This window comes from Homalodisca vitripennis, chromosome 6, assembly GCF_021130785.1.
Source record: "Homalodisca vitripennis isolate AUS2020 chromosome 6, UT_GWSS_2.1, whole genome shotgun sequence".
Classification (NCBI taxonomy): Eukaryota; Metazoa; Arthropoda; class Insecta; order Hemiptera; family Cicadellidae; genus Homalodisca; species Homalodisca vitripennis.
In genome coordinates this window covers 153,616,121-153,642,154 of record NC_060212.1, presented here as the reverse complement: position 1 = coordinate 153,642,154, position 26,034 = coordinate 153,616,121, and the positions used below count along the sequence as shown (strand labels likewise).

The 26,034-nt window shown below is 31.0% G+C and overlaps 1 protein-coding gene across 1 annotated transcript in view; it reads right to left on the bottom strand.

Annotated features, from left to right (window-relative positions):
* LOC124365031 (limbic system-associated membrane protein-like) overlaps positions 1–22,717 on the bottom strand; it is a 32,426-nt gene extending 9,709 nt beyond the window's left edge. Inside the window, exons 1-5 of the mRNA XM_046820921.1 lie at positions 22,654–22,717; positions 12,370–12,483; positions 11,776–11,976; positions 3,387–3,508; positions 508–646 (exon numbers count right to left, since the gene is read on the bottom strand). Of these exons, the coding sequence (XP_046676877.1) occupies positions 508–646; positions 3,387–3,508; positions 11,776–11,976; positions 12,370–12,483; positions 22,654–22,702 (625 nt within the window). The 5' untranslated portion in view covers positions 22,703–22,717. The remainder of the gene's footprint in view (positions 1–507; positions 647–3,386; positions 3,509–11,775; positions 11,977–12,369; positions 12,484–22,653) is intronic.
* Between the last annotated feature and the right edge of the window lie 3,317 nt (positions 22,718–26,034).

The window sequence follows — 26,034 nt, the reverse complement described above, 5'->3', positions numbered from 1 at the left end:
GAATATATAGAAACCTCAAAGCCACTAGCCGCTTTTTTAGTCTATTGATACCTTAAACTCAATGGCCACTTTTATTAATAGAAGGAAACCTCAAAACCCCTAGCCGCTTTTAACTTGAAACTATAGAAATGGTTATTTGTAGACTGCTTATAAGCTGTAATATTATTATAAAGAGTTTTTGTAACTTCTACAAAAAACGGATCTTATAATGAAAAATACCACGAAAAACAAACTTGTAAAAACTATAACATTTGTGATTATTATTTAAGAATAAACATATTACATAATATATAGCAAGTTTAATGATAAAGAGTACAACGTTTTTATTTTTCCAAAAATACAAAAATATTGAGCTATGTGGATGGAAAGGGAAGGAAGAAAGGTACAATGCAATGACATATTACTTGGTACGTCACTACCTATATATATTTTTTATATTATTTTTTTATTATATTATTTTTTATATATTATGTTATAGTATAGTTTTCTATATTATAGTATACTTACGCAAAACATCCAGTTGTAAGTCCACCGTGACGGGGGGTCCGACCCCATTACTGGCAGTACATTGATACAGCCCTGAGTGGTGGCGGTCTACCCGTTCTATTGTTATAGAGAACCCCTCGTTGTGTAACAGGGGGCTTCCCTGAAAACAATTATAAAACATCATTAACATGCACTGAAATAACGGAACTCCTAGTAATAATGTTATACAATAGTAATAGAGCATAGAGAATAATAATAATAATAATATATACATATATATATATATATATATATATATATATATATATATATATATATATATATAGGTAAACCTGTTTTCTAAATGTTTAATTAGTAATAAATTTGTCATAAAATAATTTGCACTGATACTTGCACAACTGTTTTTACTGTCATATATTTTACCATTATCTCATACAAATTTCGTTATTATTATTTTATAACACAAGATGCAATAGATTAATAATTAGTAAGTAAATAATAATGAAGTAATAAACACAAATATGTATTCAATATAGGTTAAAACAATTAAGATTAGTCAAAGAGTCACCATAAATAATAAAAATTAATGTTTAAAAATGATAATAAACATAGTGTTAAAACACTACCTTTGTATATTTGATGCAAAAGCCATCAAAAAAATAAAAGTGTATAAGTAAAATGTAGAGCAAGCAAGTAAAAGTACATCAGGGATATTCTCGTTTATTTTCCTTTGTATTGGTCAGCCCTCTTTTTCCCCCTTACGTATATATTAAGATGGGCCACATGTACAAAGGACGTTCCTTTATATTTCACTGGTAACCGAAAGCCTTAAATCAATTATATTTAGAACCACGTAGAGACGTTGTAATAGAAAACTTTACATTATGTTCCCCCATGGTGATTTCAATTGATAATATCTAAACACAATAACACAAAATGTGGTTCGTAACATTATCTCTACCTAAACTAAAATACACTTAAGTTCTATTTTACTTTGTAGGAATTTCTTGCATTAGTTAACAAAGAACGCGCATAATAAAATAAATATTATTCCTTGGATTTTATAAACATATATAAGTACGTAAAAAATGTTATTATAATTGTCTCTTAACATAATAGTAGTAATCATTATAGTAACTTAGGTCAAGCTGCTATGCAACATTCCTTTGGGGAAGTACTAAAAACAAAGAACGGAAGGAGAGTTCCCAAAAAAAGACTAATTAGATAGTAAACGGTTAACCCACAACTAAATAACAACAAGAACATGCCTTTCAAAAGCCAATTACAAATATGTTGTTGAAGCATTTAGAAAATTTATATAAAAGCTAGGATCATATAAGATTTTTACGTTAAAGTGACTATAGAGGAAAATAAGATTTGACACTACAGAATCAGTTCAAATTACACATCACTTTATTTAAAACTGGATAACATTTTCTCATCAATCTTTATCTAATGATATTGAAATTATTTTAATGTCTTATAAGATTGAAATATTTTATAAGAGTTGCAAGTATTTATGGATTCTATTAAAAGTTTCACTTTGAAAGCCTCTTAGGTTTAAAAAAAGTTTTATAATATCATGCGCCATAATACTTAAGTGATTATCAATTCCAAACTAACGAGACCACCGAACAATTTTCTCCACGTAACAAGTTTTATCTGTCATATATGTTCCAATAATATTTAATTAAACCAGAATGTATTAAACAAGATCATATGTATCAACGAACATTTTACTGTAACAATCAAATGCTGTAATTAGAAACTCAATAAAGTTTTGGAATTATGTAACGTTACGAGAATTATATATGTTTAATGGAGTCATTAATCAACTGACTGCATGTAATTAGTGAACTAGTCAATAAAATCTAACAAGTATATACTTTTTGGCCATCATTATAGGTTGTATTACGCATGATTATTTCTTTGTGAAATGTATTTCATTAAAACTTTTAATTATACCTTTATTAATCAACCGTATAAAACCTTATCACGATATTCGCAATAATAAATGACAGTGGATGAATTTAATTAGACATCAAGATATGGTATATTATGTTTTAATGAAATAGTTATAAATATTGCACGTGTATAATCTGCTGTTTTCCCAGAGGTGACTTAGATGTGAAGATTTGAAGTATTTAACACATTTTAACGAAGTGAGGTTCTTAAATTTATTCATAATTTAAAACACAAGATATAGGATGAAGTAGATAATGTTTTGCCTAAATTTCTTAAATCATCCACTGATGTACTTATAAATCCTTTGGGTATTTATTAAATTGGGAAATTAAATTTTACAGTAGAAAAATATCCTTATTTTATTTCACTCGCATTCGAGAGGCCTTCAGATAAGAGAAAGGAAGGCAGTCGTTGATTATGAATCATTATCAAATTATTTTTCTAACAGATAATTTTGTACATTGTTAAGGATTGTCTTGACCAAAATTATGTTTACACTTAGTAATTTATGATATTTTACTATCTGTAACTACCTATGTTATTACGTTTAACAGTGAAAAACTGTTTTCTTCATGAAAAAAGTTGCATTTCACTGTTGTAATGTAAAGGAGAGGGCGTAACAGCATACTTCAGCATGTAAAGATATTTCAAAAATACCTGTTAACAGAAACTTAAATGTATAAATCTAAGTATTAAATAGTATTCTTAATTTTGTAATGTCTATTATGGACATTATCATTTTTCTCCAGCGTCTTAAAGTTAGTTTAAGGATCCTTTAACCTATTTTTGATGTTTTGTAATAGGATTTGCATGAGGTATCATGGTTTAAACACATAAAATTATCATTTCAAGTGTGTTATTTATCTAAACAATAATAGCTACAACTGTATAACCGATTTCGCTACGTAGTTTGATAATTGCCCGTGGAAACCTACCTGCCTATGCCACACGATGGAAGGCATTGGGTTCCCGGAAGCAGTGCAGGAGAGAGTCACAGTTCCACCTTTGCGAGTAGTCAATTGACCATTAGGCAGCGAGCTGTGAATACTGGGCGGCACTGTTAACATGAGTAAGTCAAGTGAAAATTCGTTAAATATACTACACATATTTTTTATTGTATTTAGAATCAAAGTTTGTGTCTATCGAAGAAAAACTAAATATATTTTTAGAGATCAATTATATTTTGCATGGATGGAAAACAATGGTTATGGTAGAGTAATGAATGATCAACTTCCAAAGTAGCACTGAAACGCTAAGATGGACGCGGAACATCATCGTTATCTGATAAACCAGTGTCAATCATCGGTGATGGTTGGAAGATTCTTTTCCTGATTACTATGCATCTTTCCCTTTATCCAGTTCATTCCATTCGGTGTCGTTGCTTTTGGTTTTAGAACAAAAAGAAAGACTTATTGTATACCTTCATTTGCGACTCAATATAGTAAAAACTGTTGTAATTGTAAATTATATATATAAACAACACCTCTTCTCTCTCTCTCTCTCCCTCTCCCCCTCTCTCTCTCTCTCTCTCTCTCTCTCTCTCCTCTCTCTCTCTCTCTCTCCTCTCTCTCTCTCTCCTCTCTCTCCTCTCTCTCTCTCTCTCTCTCTCTCTCTCTCTCTCCTCTCTCTCTCTCTCTCTCTCTCCTCTCTCTCTCCTCTCTCTCTCTCTCTCTCTCTCTCTCTCTCTCTTCTCCTCTCTCTCTCTCTCTCTCTCTCTCTCTCCTCTCTCCTCTCTCTCTCCTCCTCTCTCTCTCTCTCTCTCTCTCTCTCTCTCCTCTCTCTCTCTCTCTCTCTCTCCTCTCTCTCTCTCTCTCTCTCTCTCTCCTCTCTCTCTCTCTCTCTCTCTCTCATATGCGTTTAAATAACCAAAGGTAACATATGATCGGAAGAGCAAAATACCTGTAAAATTACTTGTTTACATTTTTATTATAAAATGTAAGTGGAAATTATTATTTATTATTTAATTCATAAGTGGCAATAGCCTAATTTAATTTCAATAAACATTGAATTACAAAAGTACTTGCTCCGCCGGGACTTTAAATATATATTGGATTAATATATATATATATATATATATATATATATATATATATATATATATATATATATATATATATTAATCTCCAATAAAAAATATTTTCATTTTCTATATTTCAGCTTAAGCCGTCTTCAGGAAATTACAAATTATAAATAGGGCTATAAGAGAAAATAAATTAAACATAAAACATCAACACAGAAAAAAATATATATAGATATATCCGGTATTCATGGAGTAAGTACTCTTTATGATTTACTCTTGATTGAAACTCAATTAGACTATTACCATTAACGCAAATAAATTTATCTTAAAAATAGTTTGACAGATATTTGGTCTTCCAATCATATGTTACGTTGGTAATTTAATAATATTTTGCAGAACAGGCAATTACAAAATAATTGAGTCATAAAATTTAAGGGCTCTGTAATGCAGTGTAGCATTAATAATTTCAGACCCAAAATTATAACTCATTCAGCCAAAATGAAAAGGAACTTGAGTTCGACTCAATATAGTAAAAACTGTTGTAATTGTAAATTATATATATAAACAACACCTCTTCTCTCTCTCTCCCCCTCTCTCTCTCTCTCTCTCTCTCTCTCTCTCTCTCTCTCTCTCTCTCTCTCTCTCTCTCTCTCTCTCTCTCTCTCTCTCTTCTCTCTCTCTCTCTCTCTCTCTCTCTCTCTCTCCCCCTCTCTCTCTCTCTCTCTCTCTCTCTCTCTCTCTCTCTCATATGCGTTTAAATAACCAAAGGTAACATATGATCGGAAGAGCAAAATACCTGTAAAATTACTTGTTTACATTTTTATTATAAAATGTAAGTGGAAATTATTATTTATTATTTAATTCATAAGTGGCAATAGCCTAATTTAATTTCAATAAACATTGAATTACAAAAGTACTTGCTCCGCCGGGACTTTAAATATATATTGGATTAATATATATATATATATATATATATATATATATATATATATATATATATATATATTAATCTCCAATAAAAAATATTTTCATTTTCTATATTTCAGCTTAAGCCGTCTTCAGGAAATTACAAATTATAAATAGGGCTATAAGAGAAAATAAATTAAACATAAAACATCAACACAGAAAAAAATATATATAGATATATCCGGTATTCATGGAGTAAGTACTCTTTATGATTTACTCTTGATTGAAACTCAATTAGACTATTACCATTAACGCAAATAAATTTATCTTAAAAATAGTTTGACAGATATTTGGTCTTCCAATCATATGTTACGTTGGTAATTTAATAATATTTTGCAGAACAGGCAATTACAAAATAATTGAGTCATAAAATTTAAGGGCTCTGTAATGCAGTGTAGCATTAATAATTTCAGACCCAAAATTATAACTCATTCAGCCAAAATGAAAAGGAACTTGAGTTCGGAAAACATCGCCCTTATGAATTCATTTTAAAAAAATGAGTCATGGACGTTTTTAGATAAAATTGAAAATGTCAATAAAGCTTTTACCGCGTTCCACGAACGTTTTGTTTTTCTTTTGAACATAGCTTGCCCGTTTAAACACTTTAGAGAGCGAAATAAGACAAAATCTAATTCGTGGATGACTCAAGATATTTTGAAATTACGTGGAATTTTACAATTCCATCTACGTGCAAACAAAAAACGAACAATTCAAACCTTTTTATAGAACTTTCAAGACCAATTATCGAAAAGCAATAAAAACAGCAAAAGCACGTGAAATCGAAAAGAAGCTATCAAATTCTGAAAATTTTTCCAAAACTGCTTGGAGCATCATAAAAAATTTAACGACACAGCCCAATGAATCAAAACAGTATAAAATTCCAAAACTCTTAATACAGAATGAATTAATTACAGATCCATTAAAAGTAGCAGGTGAATTCAACGCTTTTTTTTTCGTCGGTTGCGTTATCCGATCCATCTTTCAAATGCTCCAACCAAGTGTCATTGGTGGGACCGGTCTCTTCCATGGCACTGTCTCCAGTGAGTGAGGAGGAGGTGTCTCGTCTGATACAGAGATGCAAACCAAAACATTCATGTAACATTAACGGCACGTCTATGTGGCTGCTGAAACGCTGCTTTAAGCACATTTTGACTCCACTGAAAAATTTGATTAACATGTCTTTCGCTCAAGGCATTTTTCCTTCCACCCTGAAAACAGCGAAAGTCACGCCAATTTTCAAAAAAGACGATCCTTGCCTTGCAAGCAACTATCGTCCTATTTCAATCCTTCCAGTCATAGGCAAAATTTTTGAAAAGCTTTCTCTGTCGAGATTAGAGGGGTTCTTTGAGCGTTTTGATGTTCTTTGTTCTCATCAATTCGGCTTCAGAAAAAACAAATCCACTATCGATGCCGTCACATCGAAACCGTTGTCGATGGACTGGAGAGACGGGAACATGTGCTAAGCATATTCCTTGATCTGTCCAAAGCATTCGACTGTGTACATCATGAGACATTGTTGTGCCAGTTGAAGACATGTGGTGTTCGAGGTCTGCCGCACGAATGGCTTTCGTCTTATCTCAGAGATAGGAGCCAGTGTGTGCAGATTGCGAATTCCCTGTCAAAAAAAGTAAAAATGGCGTATGGTGTCCCGCAAGGATCTTTCCTTGGACCAGTACTATTTCTTGTGTACGTCAACGGGTTGAATTCGTCGCTCCTAACAGGTAAAATGGTTCAATACGCTGACGATACAACGCTCTGTTTCAAAGCTAAAACAAAGGACCAATTAGAAATCAATACTTTTTTAGAACTGAATTCACGTATTCAGTATTTCTCAACATTGAATCTGAGAGCGAACAGTTCCAAATCAAATGTGTTACATTTTTGCCTTCGGCAATATGAGCCCGGTGATTGCGTTGCTGTGATGGTGGATGATGTCCTCCTAGAGGAAAATGATTCTACTAAGTTCCTAGGGATGTGCCTTGATCGAGGCCTGACATCGGACGATCACATAGAAAGCATCTGTTCAAAGGTTTCTTCGGGCATTTATGCTTTACAAAATCTCTCCAAGTTTTGCTCCTTGGACTTACTAAGAACGGCCTATTTTGGCCTTGTATATCCTCATATAACATACGGGTTGAGACTGTGGGACAGCTGTTATAAATACAAATTTGAAAGAGTATTTAGAATTCAAAAGAAAGCGGTCCGACTAATTTCAAAATTGAAATTCAGAGATTCATGTAAAAATTCCTTTAGGGAGCTTGAATTGCTGACTTTGCCCGGTCTCTATATCCTTGAGGTTGCTCTGTACTGCCGATTCAAGTGTGAGTTGGTCCAAGGCAGGGACGTTCACCAATACGGGACTAGAGGCCGGGACAATTTCCGTATTCAACAGCACAGAACTGCCATGCTAGAACGTCTACCATCCGAGGTTGGCGTAAGGTTCATAAAAAAGCTCCCTGATGAGATAAAAAATTTAAATGATCCTAAAAAATTCAAAGCTCGATTGAGAAACCTATTGGTGTCGAGGGTGTTCTACTCTGTTGAAGAGTTTATGATGAGCCGCTGGGATTAAATTTGAAGTTAATTGAAATAAATTGGCTAGTTCTGTTCTAAATTGTAATCAGCATACCTGAAAACTTTTTAATGACTGAATTGACTTGCATTTAAATTGATTTATTTTATTAGTTTAATTAATTTTAATACATGTATATTGACGATTGTATACAATTTGCTTAAATTGTGAACACAATAAAGATTTATTATTATTGTCCACTAGGCATATTCTCCGAAATTCAGATTCCAGCCCCGGTAGAATAAGTACTTTTTGTGATTCACTCCTTATTGAAATTAAATTATAAGGCCATTCATACACAAATAAATTACGTTTAAAAGTCGTTTGATGTGTATTTGGTCTTTATTACATAACTTATGTTTGGTAATTTTAACAAATATGTGATGAAACTATAAAATACAAAATAATTGAATTCAAAAAGTAAGTGTTCTGTGTTGATAGTATATATATGTAGGTCTATTTTATATATGTATATTTATACTGCAAGATATGTAGCTACGAACCCTATTCCAGCCACATGCAATAACATCTGGTTCAAATCTATATCACCCGTAACTAATAATGTTTTCATCACGAAAGGACCATCCGAGATATATTGACGGGAAGAGGCGAAAGTGGTTAGAATTCCAGCAGAGTAATATAACCTGTTTGGAGGTGTTTATTTAGAGGAAAAACAACAATATTTTGAGATTTTAATAACAAAACAATGTACCCTGAAAAATGTGTTTAACACTCCTCCAAATAGCATGAAACCTGGCAGACACTATTTTAGGGTGTTATAACATTCTTTATAATGGTGATTGTTTTTACTTTATCGTATACATATAAACCATAATTACACATATACAATGTTTTGTAATGAGATAAAATATTACGATGCAAATAAATAAGAATTTAATGAGATTAAATGGATAAATTTTTGGATAAAAACAAGACCTGCAATTCAATGTAATTAAGTTAATTACTAGTTGAGTCCTTCACTTTATGCGCTAAAAAAATTGGTTTAGGTCAAAATTTTGAAACTGCCGCAGTTCTATTATTAGTAAGAATTAAAATTTATTATTGTTCTTAAATGTTATAAACTAAACATTTTTCAAGACCCTTAAGCAGCAAATGTATGGTTTAAGTAAATGTTTAATACAACTGCACATTTTTCACTTAATCAAAAGAAAGAAATTCAGTACTGATTTCAAAAATACCATATGTTTTATAGTTTAGTTTTAAGCTTTTTCAAATCGTTCTTAAACCCTCGCTTTTGTATGGTTGCTTGAAGGCGATTTTTTAATACTATTCAGATGGTTGTTGAACCTGACTGATATTTAAGTGTTTAGTGAAACATATAAATTATATGACAAGGTTAGTCTTAAAATGGCTGTGACTATCATTTTTTAAACTAATTAGCACAATATAAATTGTTACTAATTCTACATCTAACATACACAGCGTAATTTGTATATATATATATATATATATATATATATATATAATTAAAACTATTTAATATATCAAAGTTGTATATATATATATATATTGTACATATATATATATATATATACATTGAATTGTATAAATGGCAATAGCCTTATTTAATTTTAATAAACATTGAATCACAAAAAGTACTGTTTGTGATTCAATGCTTATTAAAATTATATAAATATATATATATATATATATATATATATATATTATATATATATATATATATAAGCTGCTAGAATACATTTTATTTTATACATTAAATCATAATCTAAAATAATGTAAATCGTAAAAAGATAATTGAAACCCTAATTTAGTAACATTTGTAACGCAACTGATTTACGTTAAATAAATGAGAATATATTATTATAAAAGGGGAAATATAAAATATTATAGAATTATATATATACAAGAGATTATAATAAGTAATAGGAATGTGAACGTAAAGACTCAGTTATAAGTAGTTTTATATTTAAAAAGGTTTTCAATATGGCCCCTTCTTTGTATCACGTACTCCCTAGGGTTTTAACAGTGTGTGTTTTTTGTGCGTATAGACTTTTTGGAGATTTATAACTTATCTTATTAGAGGAACAAAGGACGTTTTTTAATTAGTGTAAAATAACATGTAATAAAGATTGAATAGGGTAGTTCAATAGATGTTGTTATATTTTATAGACACATAAACTTATAAAATATTATACAGTTTTAAAATAACATTTTGTTTGACTATTCACCCACAAAAGAATCAATAAGTATTTTTCTTCACCGACTTTGTACGATAATATTCCGGTTTCACTAAGTAGCTAATTACAACAATAGTGATTACGAGTCAGGTTTACCAAAATTCCGATAAGTAAAATAAAATTTCCACCAAGCAACCATACAAAAGACGGGTTTTACGAATGATTTAACGAAGATAACGATGAACGTGTAACATATACCTTATTTCTGAAGTTATTATAATATCTTATTTCTTGTGATTAATTTTTAAAATGTGTCGTTGCATTTAAAAATAACTCTCCTGCTTGCTTATTTTGAAATGTTTTTCATTATAATATATCAAAACTGGAATAAAGGTTATGCAGATGTATCTAGGGTATTAACAGTGTGTGTTTTTCTGTGCGTATAAACTTAGTTGGTGATTTGTAATTAATTGTCATGAGAGGAGCAGAGGATGTTTTTTAGTTAGAGTAAAATTACACGTGATACAAATTGAATTAGTTAGTTCAATTATTATTGTTATATACTATAGAATTATAAAATATGATACAGTTTGAAAATAGCATGCTACTTTTTTAGTCACTCACAAAAGTATCAATAAGTCATAGTTTTACTGATTTTGTGTACGATAATTTCTGTTTCACTAAACAGCTGATTCCAACAACAGTGAGTATCAGTCAGGTTTACTAAACTTCCCATAAGTAAAATAAAATTTTCACCAAGCAACGATACAAAAGACGGGTTTTACGAATGATTTAACGAAGATAACGATGAACGTGTAACATATACGGTACTTTGAAGTTAGTAAAAAATCAACTTATTTTCTGACGAATTAAAAAAAATGGGTCGTTACATTTAAAAACTACTGGTCAGCTTACTTATCTTAAATGCTTGTTCATATATATATATATATATATATATATATATATATATATATATAAAAACTAGAATAAATTTCATGCATATTTCGTGTAATGAACGATCCAATATTAGAACTCAAGTTGTGACATTTAAAAAAATAGTCATTTGAAACGCAACGAATGGGCGAAGCGACACAACCAATAACTAACTTAATCATATTGCTTGCTTGGTTGGTATTTTTATTACGCAAAACTTTGTGCATTTAATCTTTGCTGTACTTCTTGTAGTTTCCAATATCCCTTCATTATTCATATAATTTGGAACACTCTGTATATAATCTTTATATTTTATCATCAGTATCTGTTTTTTTTTTTTGTTTTTGTTTTTAGCAAGGAGAAGGGCTCTTTTCGGTGATAAACAACCAGGCGACGAACCAGATGCTAGTATCGGGGAAAAGCTTCTTAGCCTAATTAAGGGCACAAAGATAGGCTTACCCCTCTAACATCAAAGGGGCACACAATAAGCTCAGGTTGACGTGTGCGGATCTGTGAATCCATCGCAATATTCCAACGCAAAAAAAATGTCAGTATCTTAATGTGAATGATAAATAAATATGGTACAACAAAAGAACTTGCTAATCAGTTAGTTCATTGCACTGATTAAGTTAGTTTGTTTAAGTAGCAAACGGTAAATAGTCTATTCGACTTACCAAGAACTTGTACGCTGTGAACCTGATCCTTAGCTGGCGTATCTGCGATCTGGCACAGGTATTCTCCAGCGTCTTTAGCTGTTATGTTGGCTATTCTGAGACTGAAGCCATTGTGTAAGCTGAACCTGGGGTCTCTGATGACCATAAGTTTGTCAGCTGTCAGCACAGTGTTACCACGTCGCCACAGCAGCACATACGACCCTTGGACATGGTTTTCATATTAGCTATTTATCACTTTGTTTGAACATACTACAAGTAGTAGGAATCAACCAAGAAAACACAGGATACTATATGATACAAACACAGACCACAATACTTTTAGGATTGCAATCTGTCATCTTTTCTAGATTTCATAAACCTTAATTACGGAATGATTTCGCCGCGATATAATATTTGACAAAAAAACATTCCTTATTTAAAGTTTCTTTTTGATGATAGAGTTAAGAGTCACACAAGTGATAATAATATAATAATAATTATATTAATAATATTAAATATTCTATTTCAATGTTAGGGGACAAGTATAATTAGGTGTGTAATAGTATTAAAAGTATTTTCTATACAATTTAATTCATAAATAAGTTTTTTACTCACTTTTGGTGAACTCACCCAAGTGATCTACAGCACACGGGAGTGTGATGGTCTCTCCCTCTACTGTCTTATGTGTGTCAGACTTGGTAATAAACTTCGGCAGTTCTGTACCCACTCCTGGAACACCACAAGTTGAGACTGCAGCTATTACAGTTTAACTAAAACCGACACATGTATGGTTCAATTCCAGGTGAACCATTAGGTCTTTAGGTTTCTCGACCTATAGTGCACTAATTATAGTTCAATTTTAGATAGCAATAAATAGTTTATTATAAAAATTATTTACTCTACTAATGGTAATTCAATATGTGCTTATTAAATAACTAATAAAATAAATAATAAACAATACTGGGCATATTATGTTTCACATTTTGCAAACACACGCTTAGCATAAACACTGTCACAGATTTACAGCCTCAATATGATAAATTGGAGAGGGAAAACAAATAAGCAATTAGGAGAAAAGGAATTATCAGTCCCTGCAGAGTTATGCAAATTAGGGCGATTGTGGAGAAACGGCTTTCAAATTATAATCTGCTTAGCACCAATTTGTCCCAAACCGTGAATATCTGTTTATACTTGGGGTTTTGACGCTTTGTTTGATAAAATCTCAAACGTGTATCAAATTAAATTTGCTAACTGATAGAATTCAGCTTCAACTTTGGGGATTTAAAACTAATATTTCTGGTAAACGAAGTTGTAATTATTACTCGATTGGGACGTACTCTCAGATGATATCATGACTATAAAAGATATAAAAAGACAATTAGTTAGTTGTTTCATATTATGCATCGCAACACTTTCTTATTTGTTATTTTTCCGGCCATATATGTTTCTGTGCATAAGCTAATCAACGTTATTGAAAGGAGACGTTTACTTATATAATAAAATAATTTAACCATTTCCAAAGTACAATTTCATATTTTTCATTCCATATTTATCTTTCAGAAATACGAGGGAAGATTATAGTTATATAGTTCGTTTGGGCCAAAAACATACGACGTGAGATGTATTTGGCCACTTAAATATTCAAACCCTGGATATGATACCTAAGCAATATTTGGTAAAAAGTTTAGTATCAATTATACGTAACTGGTTATAAAAATAAGGTTACAATCACTCACATAAAAAATGAATGATACATATAAATTGTTTTTATTTTATAAATAAAATAAAAAGCGCTCTGTGGTGTAATGGTAGCACATTCACCCGGCAAGTGAGAGATCCGGGTTCGAGTCCCGGCGGAGCAAGTACTTTTTGTGATTCGATGTTTGTTGAAATTAAATAAGGCTATTGCCATTTATACAATTTAATGTATATATATATATATATTATATATATATATATATATATATATATATATATATATATATAATAGCCTTACCAGGAAATCTATTAATTACAAGACATGTAAGACTGTAAGAGGTTTATCGAGAATCTACTGACAGATTGACGGCTGACTTCTGTTAAGTCAGGATCCTCAGCTAGATAATGCGATTGAAGCCTGAAAGCTTTCAGTAAACTTCGTTACTTTTCCAAGAATGTAAAAAGAGGTTTTAACAATAAAATATCTATTTTCCTATACTGAACATTGAATACCTATCCCACAGTCACAATAATGTATCTATATATTCACCGGAAACGAGGTTTAGTTTTTATAAATTACAAACACTCATTTGCCTTCCGGACGAATACTCTATAGATATTGTCTTAATAGTGGCACTATTAACAGTTATTAAACCAAAATGTTAGCACCTAACTACCACACTTGGTAAACTAATTTTTAGACTGGATGAGATTAGAATTTTCTGTTCCAAAGGGTTTTCTACTCTGAATTAAGTAGTTTCATATATTAAATGTTGTTGTTAATGGTTTTAACAACAATATTGAACATTTAAAAATTCCAAACTATCAATTGCCTAACTTTTTCGGTCGCAACTCCTTCAAATGAGGAGGTTGTAGCATTTCTTCAGAACTGACCTTTCCTTTAGCCCTTGCGAAATCAATTACGTTTTGGCGAATCCACTGACAAAACATTTGAAGTCGCAGGGGTATAGCCAACTAAAAACCAATCGAAAATTGGCGTGATGGTTCATTCATGTCTCCCAGTTGAAACAGGGAATCATTTTTTCAAATCTTTATCAAGTTTTGAAAAACGTGCCGAAAAACGCGCAATTTTACTCTAACATGAGGCTATTTGGACTTAACTGGTCGATAAACTTTTCCACAAGAGTGGTAACCACTTCAGCGAAAGTAATCGACAATGTCGTCACCAATCTGACGAAAAGTGACTACTCAGAAAGAAAAAATTATTATTCCCCTCCGAAATTAATTAAAAAACATATGGTGAATTCCAAAACATTTTTCAAAATTGCAAAAGAATATATATAAAAGGCATTGCTCGCACCCAAAAATATTTTACAATCGCACGGGTCATCATCAACAATAAAAACTCAATCATGTAAAAATGTATATGTTAAATTTAAAATGACAATTTTATGTCAAAATGTAACTCCACGTACCAATACAAGTCTAATATAACGTTTCAAAAGTGGCCATGATTTCAGTCTAAAAGTATGTAAAGTACAGAAAATCTAGACTAGTTTTTTAATTTTATTTAATGATATTTTATTAGTAACTATCCAGCCACTATTAGCCACTATCCATTCAATTAAAAATAATTTTATAAAATATATGTGGGATACAAGTAAATTCCTCTGTTACTCAAATATAACATGTTATACTGTATAGCTATTCACATTTAATTCGTGTAGAAAATCATTTACTGACTGCCTACACAAACTCAGTATACCTGTACATACAAAAACACGTATTAAGCGGGAATATTTAATTCATGCAAGGAAAATTCAGAAGGTTGTAAACAGTTACGGTATGTGCTCCCGTATGAATACTCGCTTAATATTTATGAGCAAGTGAGTTGTTTTACCAGCACAAAGATTCAGCAAGAATCAAATACGTATGTTTTGTAATGTTTGCTTAAGTGCTGAGGGATTATGAAGCAACTGTTTCGTGGAAAGAGCGTATCATGTTTTATCTCAGCATGTAACAGAGCGTTCAAAATGTAAATGTTTTCACATATTCCATGTACCGAACACCATGCTCAAGAGCATATTCCGATACATGGACATTATCTTTCAGAGAAAACAAATTGTTGGATCCATCTCTGTACAATAAATAACTATTTCCTAACAAACCTTTAGGAAACTGTAAAGGATTTAACCTGTACATATGAGAGTGTAACATTTAAAGTACAAGAGGATAATTGCACCCTTGACTTTTAATGCGGTAATGTCCGTCTGTCACTCATTTTATGTACTTCTCTAGGAACCGTACTTATATTGATGCGAACTTTATGTTTTATTGTTAATAAGAAAAGACCGAGTCCTGTAGGAATCTAACAATTACGTAGGGATTATCAACTAATGTAGCTGCTCTTCACTCGTTAACTGATATGTCAACGTTACTGTGTTACTATGCAAATTTCATAACCCTTATTTGAGTTAGAGCGTGATACTACTGATTTTTTCATTCAAATTGGTTGGTTATTAACATTTAAACTGTGATTCACACTAGATATTGTTTAAACATTGGTTTAAAAATTAGCTGGCAGGAATATTAAGCTTCTAATGTGACAATGAGATGTCACGTTTACTTTGATTCCTACATTTGTACTGTTCCAACCAACACTGGAATGACAACCATCTAACACATGTACATGAACGTTGGCTTATATGATTTGTCTGTAAAAAGTATGAAATATAAGTTCTATAAGAATGCTATATTAAGTAAGGCTCATTTGAATTTCGCACTACATTATAAGCAAAGGATAAGCAAAATTAACTTATATCTTTCAGTGTTCACGTTCGCTTTATATGAATAATGATACTTTATTTATTTATGAAGAATTCAATTCTTACCGTGTACTTTACTGTTTTAAATTGAACTATCTCTAACTCTCCTTAGATTCAATTTAAATTTTGCATCTCAAGGGCTATTTTACCAAGGTTTTGAACCGGTACTAAGTTGATGTTAGATACTGATATTAGGTAAGATACGTATAGCATGGTTAGATACTAGGGTGCTGTCAGATACTAAGATTGTGGTTTGTAAGGAGATGTAGAATACTAGCGTGAGGTTAGGTACGAAAATGTGCCCGAATACTAAGATTCTAAGGTAAGGTGAGATAAACTAAGGTGAGTTAGGATACTAAGGAGTTTTCAGATACTAAGACATAGTGAAACACTAACATGAGGTAATATTATTAGATACGGAATGATACTATGGTGAGATTATACAGGGTGCCCCAAAACTACAGGACCAAACTTCACCAAATTGTTCAGGAGGTCAAACTGAACGAAAAATTGTATATAATGTATAGTCCTATCTTGCTTCGTTTACCTTAGATCGGCCATTTTGTTTTTTACATACAATTAATTTTATTTTTAATACGGGTTTACCGATTTTGTTGAAACTTGGCATAAGTATTATAAACATGAACATAAGTTGTAATTTTTTTTTAATCTTATGTGTATTTTCAAAATTGCGGACATTAAAAAAACGGTTGGTTTTCAAGTTATTTAAGTTTTAATATTTTGAAAATACCGCCATTTTGAAAATACACATAAGATTTTTTTTAAATTATTTTTTTACAACTTATGTTCATGTTTATAATATTTTGCCAAGTTTAAACAAAATCGGTAAACCCGTATTAAAAATAAAATTAATTGTATGTAAAAAACAAAATGGCCGATCTAAGGTAAACGAAGCAAGATAGGACTATACATTATATAACATTTTTCGTTCAGTTTGACCTCCTGAACAATTTGGTGAAGTTAGGTCCTGTAATTTGGGGACACCCTGTATAATAAGTGTGAGTCAGATACAAAAGTGGAGTTAGATACTAAGGTGGGTACATATACAAAAGCAGGTCCTCTATTAAAATTTGAAGTCTTGTGGTACATTAGTACCTACTTTTATCAATAGTTATAATTCAAGCATTATTTTTAAACTAATCTTATCCAACGTTACCCAGTTAGAGAAATCGTCACAACTAGAGAGCGATGATATACACTTTTATGTTTACAAAAGTTTCTAACATTTACTATTCAATGGTTTTATTCACCAAACCATGAAATTGCTAGAAGTCTATCAATACCATTTGTTGTTGCTTTGTCAGCTTTATTCTTGGCCAATAAGAAATTCATTATAATAAAATATGCAGATAACAAAACTCGTGGGTGTACATGAGACATAATCCTGAGGGATTACGAAGCAACTTTTACTATTCAATGAATTTATTCGCCAAGCCATGAAATTGCTAGAAGTCTATCAATACCATTTGTTGTTGCTTTGTCAGCTTTATTCTTGGCTAATAAGAAATTCATTATAATAAAATATGCAGATAAAATACTCGTGGGTGTACATGAGACATAATCCCGAGGGATTATGAAGCAACTTTTACTATTCAATGGGTTTATTCGCCAAACCATGAAATTGCTAGAAGTCTATCAATACCATTTGTTGTTGCTTTGTCAGCTTTATATTTGGCTAATAAGAAACGCTTTATAATAAAATATGCAGATAACAATACTTGTGGGTGTACATGAGACTTAGCAAAAAGTGAAAACTTCAATCAAGTGAGACAGCTAATTCAACCCATGTCAGTACGGTGCTGCGAGAACATTCTTTTTGTTTCATTTGAAATCTGTAGGTGACGTGAAAGTTTTAATGGAATATTTTACTTTCCACAGGATTAACTGCAAAACGTATAGCAACGTCGCTGAAACATTCTCCGACAATGCCAATCACTCACTTTCAAGCTTTTTAATTATTGGGATATATTGAGCAAACGAGACTATAATATAGGTTGAGTTATTACTCAACCTATATTATAGTCTCGTGTAAAAGAGATTTTTCCAATATATGTGTAAAAGTTAGAACGTATCTCGTCAGGCATTCATTTAATAAAATTACATAAAAGTATTAAATTAATTTTCAAAGTACTGTGTATACATAAATTTTTAAACATAAAATGTGTTTTACTGTGATTCTTATAACTAATACACATATGTTTATACAATAGCAATACATTACATAAATTAACATATTTATTGCAACAAATCAATAGGAGCTATGTAATAGAGGTAATATTTATATTGTTGTCTTAATTGCCTTTACAATATGCTTCAGAAACTTAGTCACTACTTAACGACCATCGAACTAAAACCCTAAACACATATTTAATATTACAGAAATAAAAATCAAAAATAGTTCATCCGATGAGATTGTTGATCTAAGACTGATCGCACAAGTGAATTTCTCTGTGTAGAGCCTTTTGATCAAGATGCAACAGGGAAAGAAGTCGTAGAGGTCATATGATATGAACATTCCCAATAATTACGACTCACCTCAAAACAGATCTCCTGATTAACAAATGTTGTATATATTAGAGACACCATCATGAAAATCCATATATAATATACAGTGATTTAGCTAGCTCATCACGATTACCTCAGGCAGATAATGTCATGAATATAAAAGATATGAAAAATAATTAGCTAGTTATGTCGTATTATTCATTGCAACACAGTCTGCTTATACTCTATTGTTTAATAGAGAAATATCTCTAATTTTACATTGGTTTTGAGTACAGTTTTACATCCTAAGGGATATTATACTAAATATTTTAAGGAGTTATGAGATACTGATATTTGGTACGATAATAATAACATGGTTAGATATTGAGGTGAGGTCTGATAGTAAGGTGCGTTTAGATACTAAGCTGTAGTCAGATAATAAGGTTTAGTCAAACAATTACGTAAGGACAGATTGTAAAGTTGGTGAATGATACTAAGGTCGTGTTATATAATAATATATTAAGCCATAGTTAGATAGTAAGTACAAGGTCAGGTACTAGAGTGGAGTTAGATACTAAGGTGGGGCCAAGTACAAAAATAGGTCCTCTTTTAAAGGTTCGAGTATTTTGTTACATTAGTACCTAATTTTTTACATCTCAAAAACACCAGATTATTTTAAAATTAAAATCAGCTACTGTCACTCAGCTATAGAAATTTTTACAAAAATAGCAATAAATTACATAAATGTAACGTATTTATGGAAAAAAAATCTTCCAATCAAAAGAAGCCACATAATAGAAATAATAGTAATATTTTCTGCTTAATTACCTTTAATATTCGTTTCAAAATCTTTGTCAATAAGTAACGACCACCGAACTAAAAACCTAAATACATAGTTTATATTATAGAAATAATTATCACAAATATTTCACACTGTGAGATGGTTGATCGCAGACTGATTGTCCAAATGTATTACTCCGTGTCGATCCTTTTGGTCAAGATGCAATATGAAAATCGTAGAGATCATATGTTATGAAGATTCTCAATAATTACGACTAACCTCAGAACAGATTTCCTGATTAAGAAATGTTGTATAAATAATCAATGCCATTATGACAATCCATATATTATGCACTGATATAGCAGCTTATCACAATTAGCTCAGGCAGCACCTTGTGATTGCTTAGTTTCATTACTTTATCTTTTAAGAGTTTCCGATATATTTGGTTTCTCCGTAGGAGGCTAAAGGTATTTGATCCAGTGGAAAGAAACGGGAAATTACTGTAATGAGAACTTCTAATACTGATGATCTCTGACGTTATTTGATAGTTAGTGACGTAATGGTTCTCATGTGGGGTCTTGAAATTCTGGCCATCTCGCGTAAACATCACAACTTGTTAGTTCCTTTTAAGTAACTTTAGTTGACTATGATGAAACTTCTTCTATTATGAAATTAAGTCCATGATGAATAAGACGTTGAATTTCTAAATTCCAAACACCTAAATTGTAACTGAATGAGATTTTTTTGCTAAGTTTGAACATAGGTATTTAGTGATATAATGATAACTTCCATTTTGTAAACAATATAAACACATTGACATTGTTTAGATTGACCCTTAAAGGAAGATTTAATTCTGCTCTGCAAAACAGGCGTTATTGAAAGTTTTTTAATTTAAATAGATTTTAGTATGAAATCCAACATTTGCATCTTATATAAGTGTCAAACGTACTATACCTAAAACCTGCACTTCCTTAGGTAGATGGATTCAATTTCGCGCTAACTACACCTGATGATTGTCAGTATTAGTACACAGTGGAAGAGTTGCCAATATGGTACAATGATACTTGGTCTTGAGTCGGATTGGTAATCTGAACCACTGTTAAGGTATGCCGGAATTGGAAAATGTCCCTTAAAGGGAGATATGATCCAAGAGGAAACACCTTGAGGTAGGTCCAACCAGACCCTGATAATTATTTCCTTACTCTGGAGAAACATTTCACGTAGGTTATTATGTATCCTTATGGTGGCAAAAGGGGGATTTTATGGCTATGGGCTGAAATCCTTTTGTCTTTTTGAACATTAAAGCAGACTTACTTAGATTTAGTAACTTTTTAGATATTGTTGGATCTCACTGCTATTTAAATTCACACTTAAGCATTAAATAAGTAAATGTCTAATTATTCTTACGATTATGAAATCAGTTACCATACCCAAGATTTCCTCAAATTAATTACTGTACATTATTAAACGTTCATGTCGGTTTGAATATTAAATAATGGGACTCGAAGTTCTTAAAGCCCCACTTAAAACAGCTTGTAGGGCTTTGCTTTAATAAAAGTATTTTCTTAAGAACACTATTACTTTATCACGAGATTTATGAACTATGAATAGAAACGAATGTATTATTTAAGGTCTCAACACTATTCAACTTATTATATATTACTGAATGTATCATGCTTTTATATATGTTAGGTTTAAAACTCGTAAATGTGTCAGTATGATTAAGTCTTATGTAAATATATTTTCATGTATATATACATACACACACAAATGTAAAATAGTGATAAATGGTTTTAAAAGTAATAATGTGCGTTTCACAGATTTAGGATAAACATTGAATTTTTATAATATAACTTGTACATTGAACATAACACTTATAAACTAAATAATATTATAAACGTATAAGACGATTATTTACATATTTCTGTTTATTTATACTATACATAGAGCCAAATAGAAATATACAACTCATTTGTGATTGGTTAGGATGACATGATTAGAAGGATTTTATAAAGATGAAATGTTGTTTATAATGTTGATTTACAAAACAACTAAGATTAAATTTAAAACTGTAAAAACTATAGAACAGTGCGATTGAAAGTATTTAAACATTTAGAGTGAGTAATCGATTAATATAATGTTTAAAAACAAAATGACGACATCGATTAATATAATGTTTAAAAACAATATGATGGTTAAAACCTATATGGATAAAAATATAAAATGTACTATAGGTATAGTAGACTCGTTTTTAAACTTGTATTAAATTATTGTATTATTATTATTATTATTATATCATAGTATTGATATTGTAGTCTGGCAAATATAAAGAAAATACTTCATTACAGTCTATCTAAGATCTACCTCATCTACCACCTATAACATTTTTAAAACTGAATAAACTACTTAGTTTATCCTTGATAGAGCTTGTTCATTTCACAGTTTTAATTTCACGCAAGTGGTGTTATATTTTAATTATTTTTATCATGTGAAAGAAGTAGTTAATTCCTTACATAATTCTTGATTTATTTCAATAATACTTGTGTTAACTTATCCAAATTACTCAGAAATATCAACAGTTTCACAAATATTAGCAGATGAGAAATACGGTTTGGTTTCAAACATGCATATATTTTTCATATTTTTTAAAATTTTAAATAAAATAAAGGAAATTAAATATAAATTCGGTATATTATGTTCTTAATAAACAATATAGAAATCCAACTCTAGAATAATTTGTTTTTGTATACTGAATTAAATAAGTATTTGTAGAAGATTCGATAAGTAATTATTATTAATTTGAAGCTAATTCACAATAAAATTACTATCTTCATACCTTTTTGATACAACCGTACATTGTGTAACTAGTTTAAATGCAACATTAATACACTTCAAATTTTAAATTAGAAGGTTACACGTTTTTTTTTTAGTAAACAATAAATGATGCTGAGTTTTTATTTCTAAATTATTTTAAAAACACAGTTTGACAGAAATTATCAAATCCAATATACAATAAAAACTCATTTTTCTCCTTTATACAGCTAGAGAGATATAATTGTACAACACAACATACGGGATCATTTATGTCTTTCTCTAAAGAATGTTTTTCCACTAAATGTTAGTACGTACCACAGAGGAAGGTGAGCGTAGCAAAGAGAAGACCGGTAGCGTAAACCATGTTCCTTGGGACACAGCCGCACACAGACTAACCCGTTGGAGGGTTGACAGGCACTCCCTCCCCCTCCCCCAGTCGTTCCACCACTCCCTCTCCTCCATCGCTGCCAACTTGATGCAAATAATAATAGTAGTCTACCATCTCTCCGACACATAGAGATGCTCCTAGATAGCGCTTCTGGGACGCAGACTTCTTGCCACAGGATTATAATAGCATAAGAAATTGCTTCAGAGACACTTAAGTTAATAAAGTTCTACCCGCAAGGCACTATTTCTTTTTCATCGTTCCTGAACTAAAAATACCCCCGTGTTATATATTTAATGCGAAATATACCAGTCAAAATTGCAAGATGGCGAAAACAACATTTTGCAAATTGATCAAATAATTTTTTTATATGGTTTAACAATATTTTGTACAATGTCTACTCTTTTGGCTGTGACAAAACATTCTCAGCACTCAAATGGCTCAATTATACCAAAGCTTTGGACTTAATATCAAAATGAAAAGGTTATTGTTGCATTTATGCAACTATATAATGTGCATATGGCTTCAAGTTTAAAGTTACAATTACTTTTTCAGTAACAAAGTGGAGTTGGAGGACACACTAATTCTTAGAGGTTGTCTGCACTATGACTCTGGAAGTTGAAGTTCAATGCCTTTAGATCCCTGAAATAAGTGTTTATTTTGTTCACTCAGTAAACCTGCCAGCAAACTCAGGGAAGGGTGAATGATGGAAATTCTAATAAATTTTACTCTACAATGCAAACTTTACAATCTTTTATCGAACAAATAAATATGTAAACTAACAAAAAATTCATTCACTATCGTTTTACAATACACTACTACGTTCTATTCATAGCAGCAATCATGGTTTGTTTCCAAAGTCCACACCTCAAAAACTATACAAAATGAATACTTTTTTGGATTTTTATAAACTTGAGACATATTAGAGAAAAAATTTATTTAGAAAAAGTTAGCACAAATCTCTTTAAGAAAATAGCATTAATTCATCACCAAATAACTAATAATATGCAACATATACGTGGTTTATTTATGTTCAGTGTTTCTTTGCATATTTATAGCAAGTTATTGAATATAATATGGATGGTGCTATCTTCATATCGTGTAGTAATACTTTGAAGTTATCATCACTGACACCCAGATAAATGACACACATTTTCTTTTTATTTTAGCTTCGGACCAGGCACAACAACCGTTTTTCTGCATTGTTGGTGAGGGTACCCTCATATTTATCGCAAAATCCGTTATGTCCTTCAAAATTTAATTCTCAATTTTCAGTGCCAAGATGTCTCCGGTAGTGGGTGAGGTCAAGTATGAACTTTGTGAGGAATCTATATATCTAAATGTCTTATTATCAGGTGGCTAATTACCAAAATCATCCTCTAATAAGGGTCGCAGTATACCTTATTTTTATGATTTGTATTCCTGCAGACCTCATATTGGCACATATACGAGTTCCCTAACTCTTATAATAATAACAATAACAGCAAACTCAGGAGTGGTTACATACACTTTCCCTTGGTCCAAAATAAATTCCACTTCTATACTCTTATTTCGTACTCATTATAACAAAATATACCTAAATTAGACTTTGTATTTATATATAATATATTTATATATTATATATATATATATATACAATACAATAAATATATATATATATATATATATATATATACAATACAACACACACACACACACACTATATGTGTGTGTGTGTGTGTGTGTGTGTGTGTTTCTAATATTCTGCTGTCACAAGTTTACCACTTCTTTCGACTATACCGGAATGGATATCTTTAATAGGTTTACAAAATATTTTGCATTATCTGGTGTACCCAACTCGGTTATTAATGCTATAACTTCTAAGTGGAAGGAAAGATGTCACAAAAAATATCAATGCATCTTCGATTAAAAAACAATGCCCTTTATTAAATTATAAAAAAAATATCAGGGAATGAATTCCAGTCAGGTAACATTCTACAGGATCAAGTTGATAATAAAATACAAATTTTACTAAAGCAAATCGTTTATAAAAAGCCCTAGACAAATAAAAAAGGTATTATAATTAGAATCTGCGAGACAAATATATAAAAAGTAGTAAAATAGAACTGAATTACTGGAAAAAAATGAACTTTGAACGTTAGAAATAAAACAGGTCAGTCTCCAAACACATTTAAAGTAAACAATGTGATATGTTCTATGGAAAGCAAACAATGTCACGTGTATCATTGTAAGTTCTAAAACAATATAATGTAATAAGCAAGCGCTTGTTGGCAAAATATTGAATAAACACACAAAGAACTGGGATATTTATAACATACAACACCATCATCCCTAGAACGGTTAACAAAGGACGTGTTTGTGTAATAAAACTATAACATTGCAATGCAAATTGTGCTGCTTACCTAAGAAGTTCAGGAGAGGGTGTTTTTGTTAAGACGGTATTGTACTGTATCGTAAATTAGTACTATCATCTCCGCATGTTATTTATTGATGTTATTAACATTGTCCTTGAAACGATATTCGTACTACTTGAAAAGTGCATCCTCTAAGTGTTTCCATCACATAAGCTCTTTCTTTATACAGGGTGTCCAAAAAGTTCCGGATCGGTTAAATATTTTTCAAAATATTTAAAATAGAGCTACAAAACCTTACACAAAGTTACTGGACATAAAAATCTATTTTATCACATATTCAGTGATCCGCTACTTCCTCAGGGTGGGCGGCCCGCTAGGAGTCAGAAGAAAATCTTAAATGTAAGCATAGGTTGATATGCATATCAAATAAAAGGTATTTATTATTAGAGTACGGAGCCGCCAACCCAACCTCAAACGGATAACCGAGTCAAAAATGTCAGCCGTTCAAATATGGCTTGAGTTTGCAACTTAGGTTTTAATGTAAAAAATAAACTGATGAGCTTTTTGATTTTAACTTTACTAACCCCAAACTCCGATCCCTCTCAGAAATAACGAAACTTGTTATTCTACAACAACAATTAATTGTAAACAGTTTTGGGTTAGTTAAGTTAAAATCAAAAAGCTCATCAGTTTATTTTTTCCATTAAACTAAATTGCAAACTCAAGCCGTCTTTGAACGGATGTCATTTTTGATTTGTATGTCCAGTAACCTTGTGTAAGGTTTTGTAGCTCTATTTTAAATATTTTGAAAAATATTTAACCGACCCGGGGACTTTTTGGACACCCTGTATATGGTGATTGGTACTTAGCGTAATGTAAAAGTGAGTAATTTAATATGGAATAAAAAGCAGAATAAAAAACTGTATTCAATACCTTTTTCAATTGAAAATGTTAAGG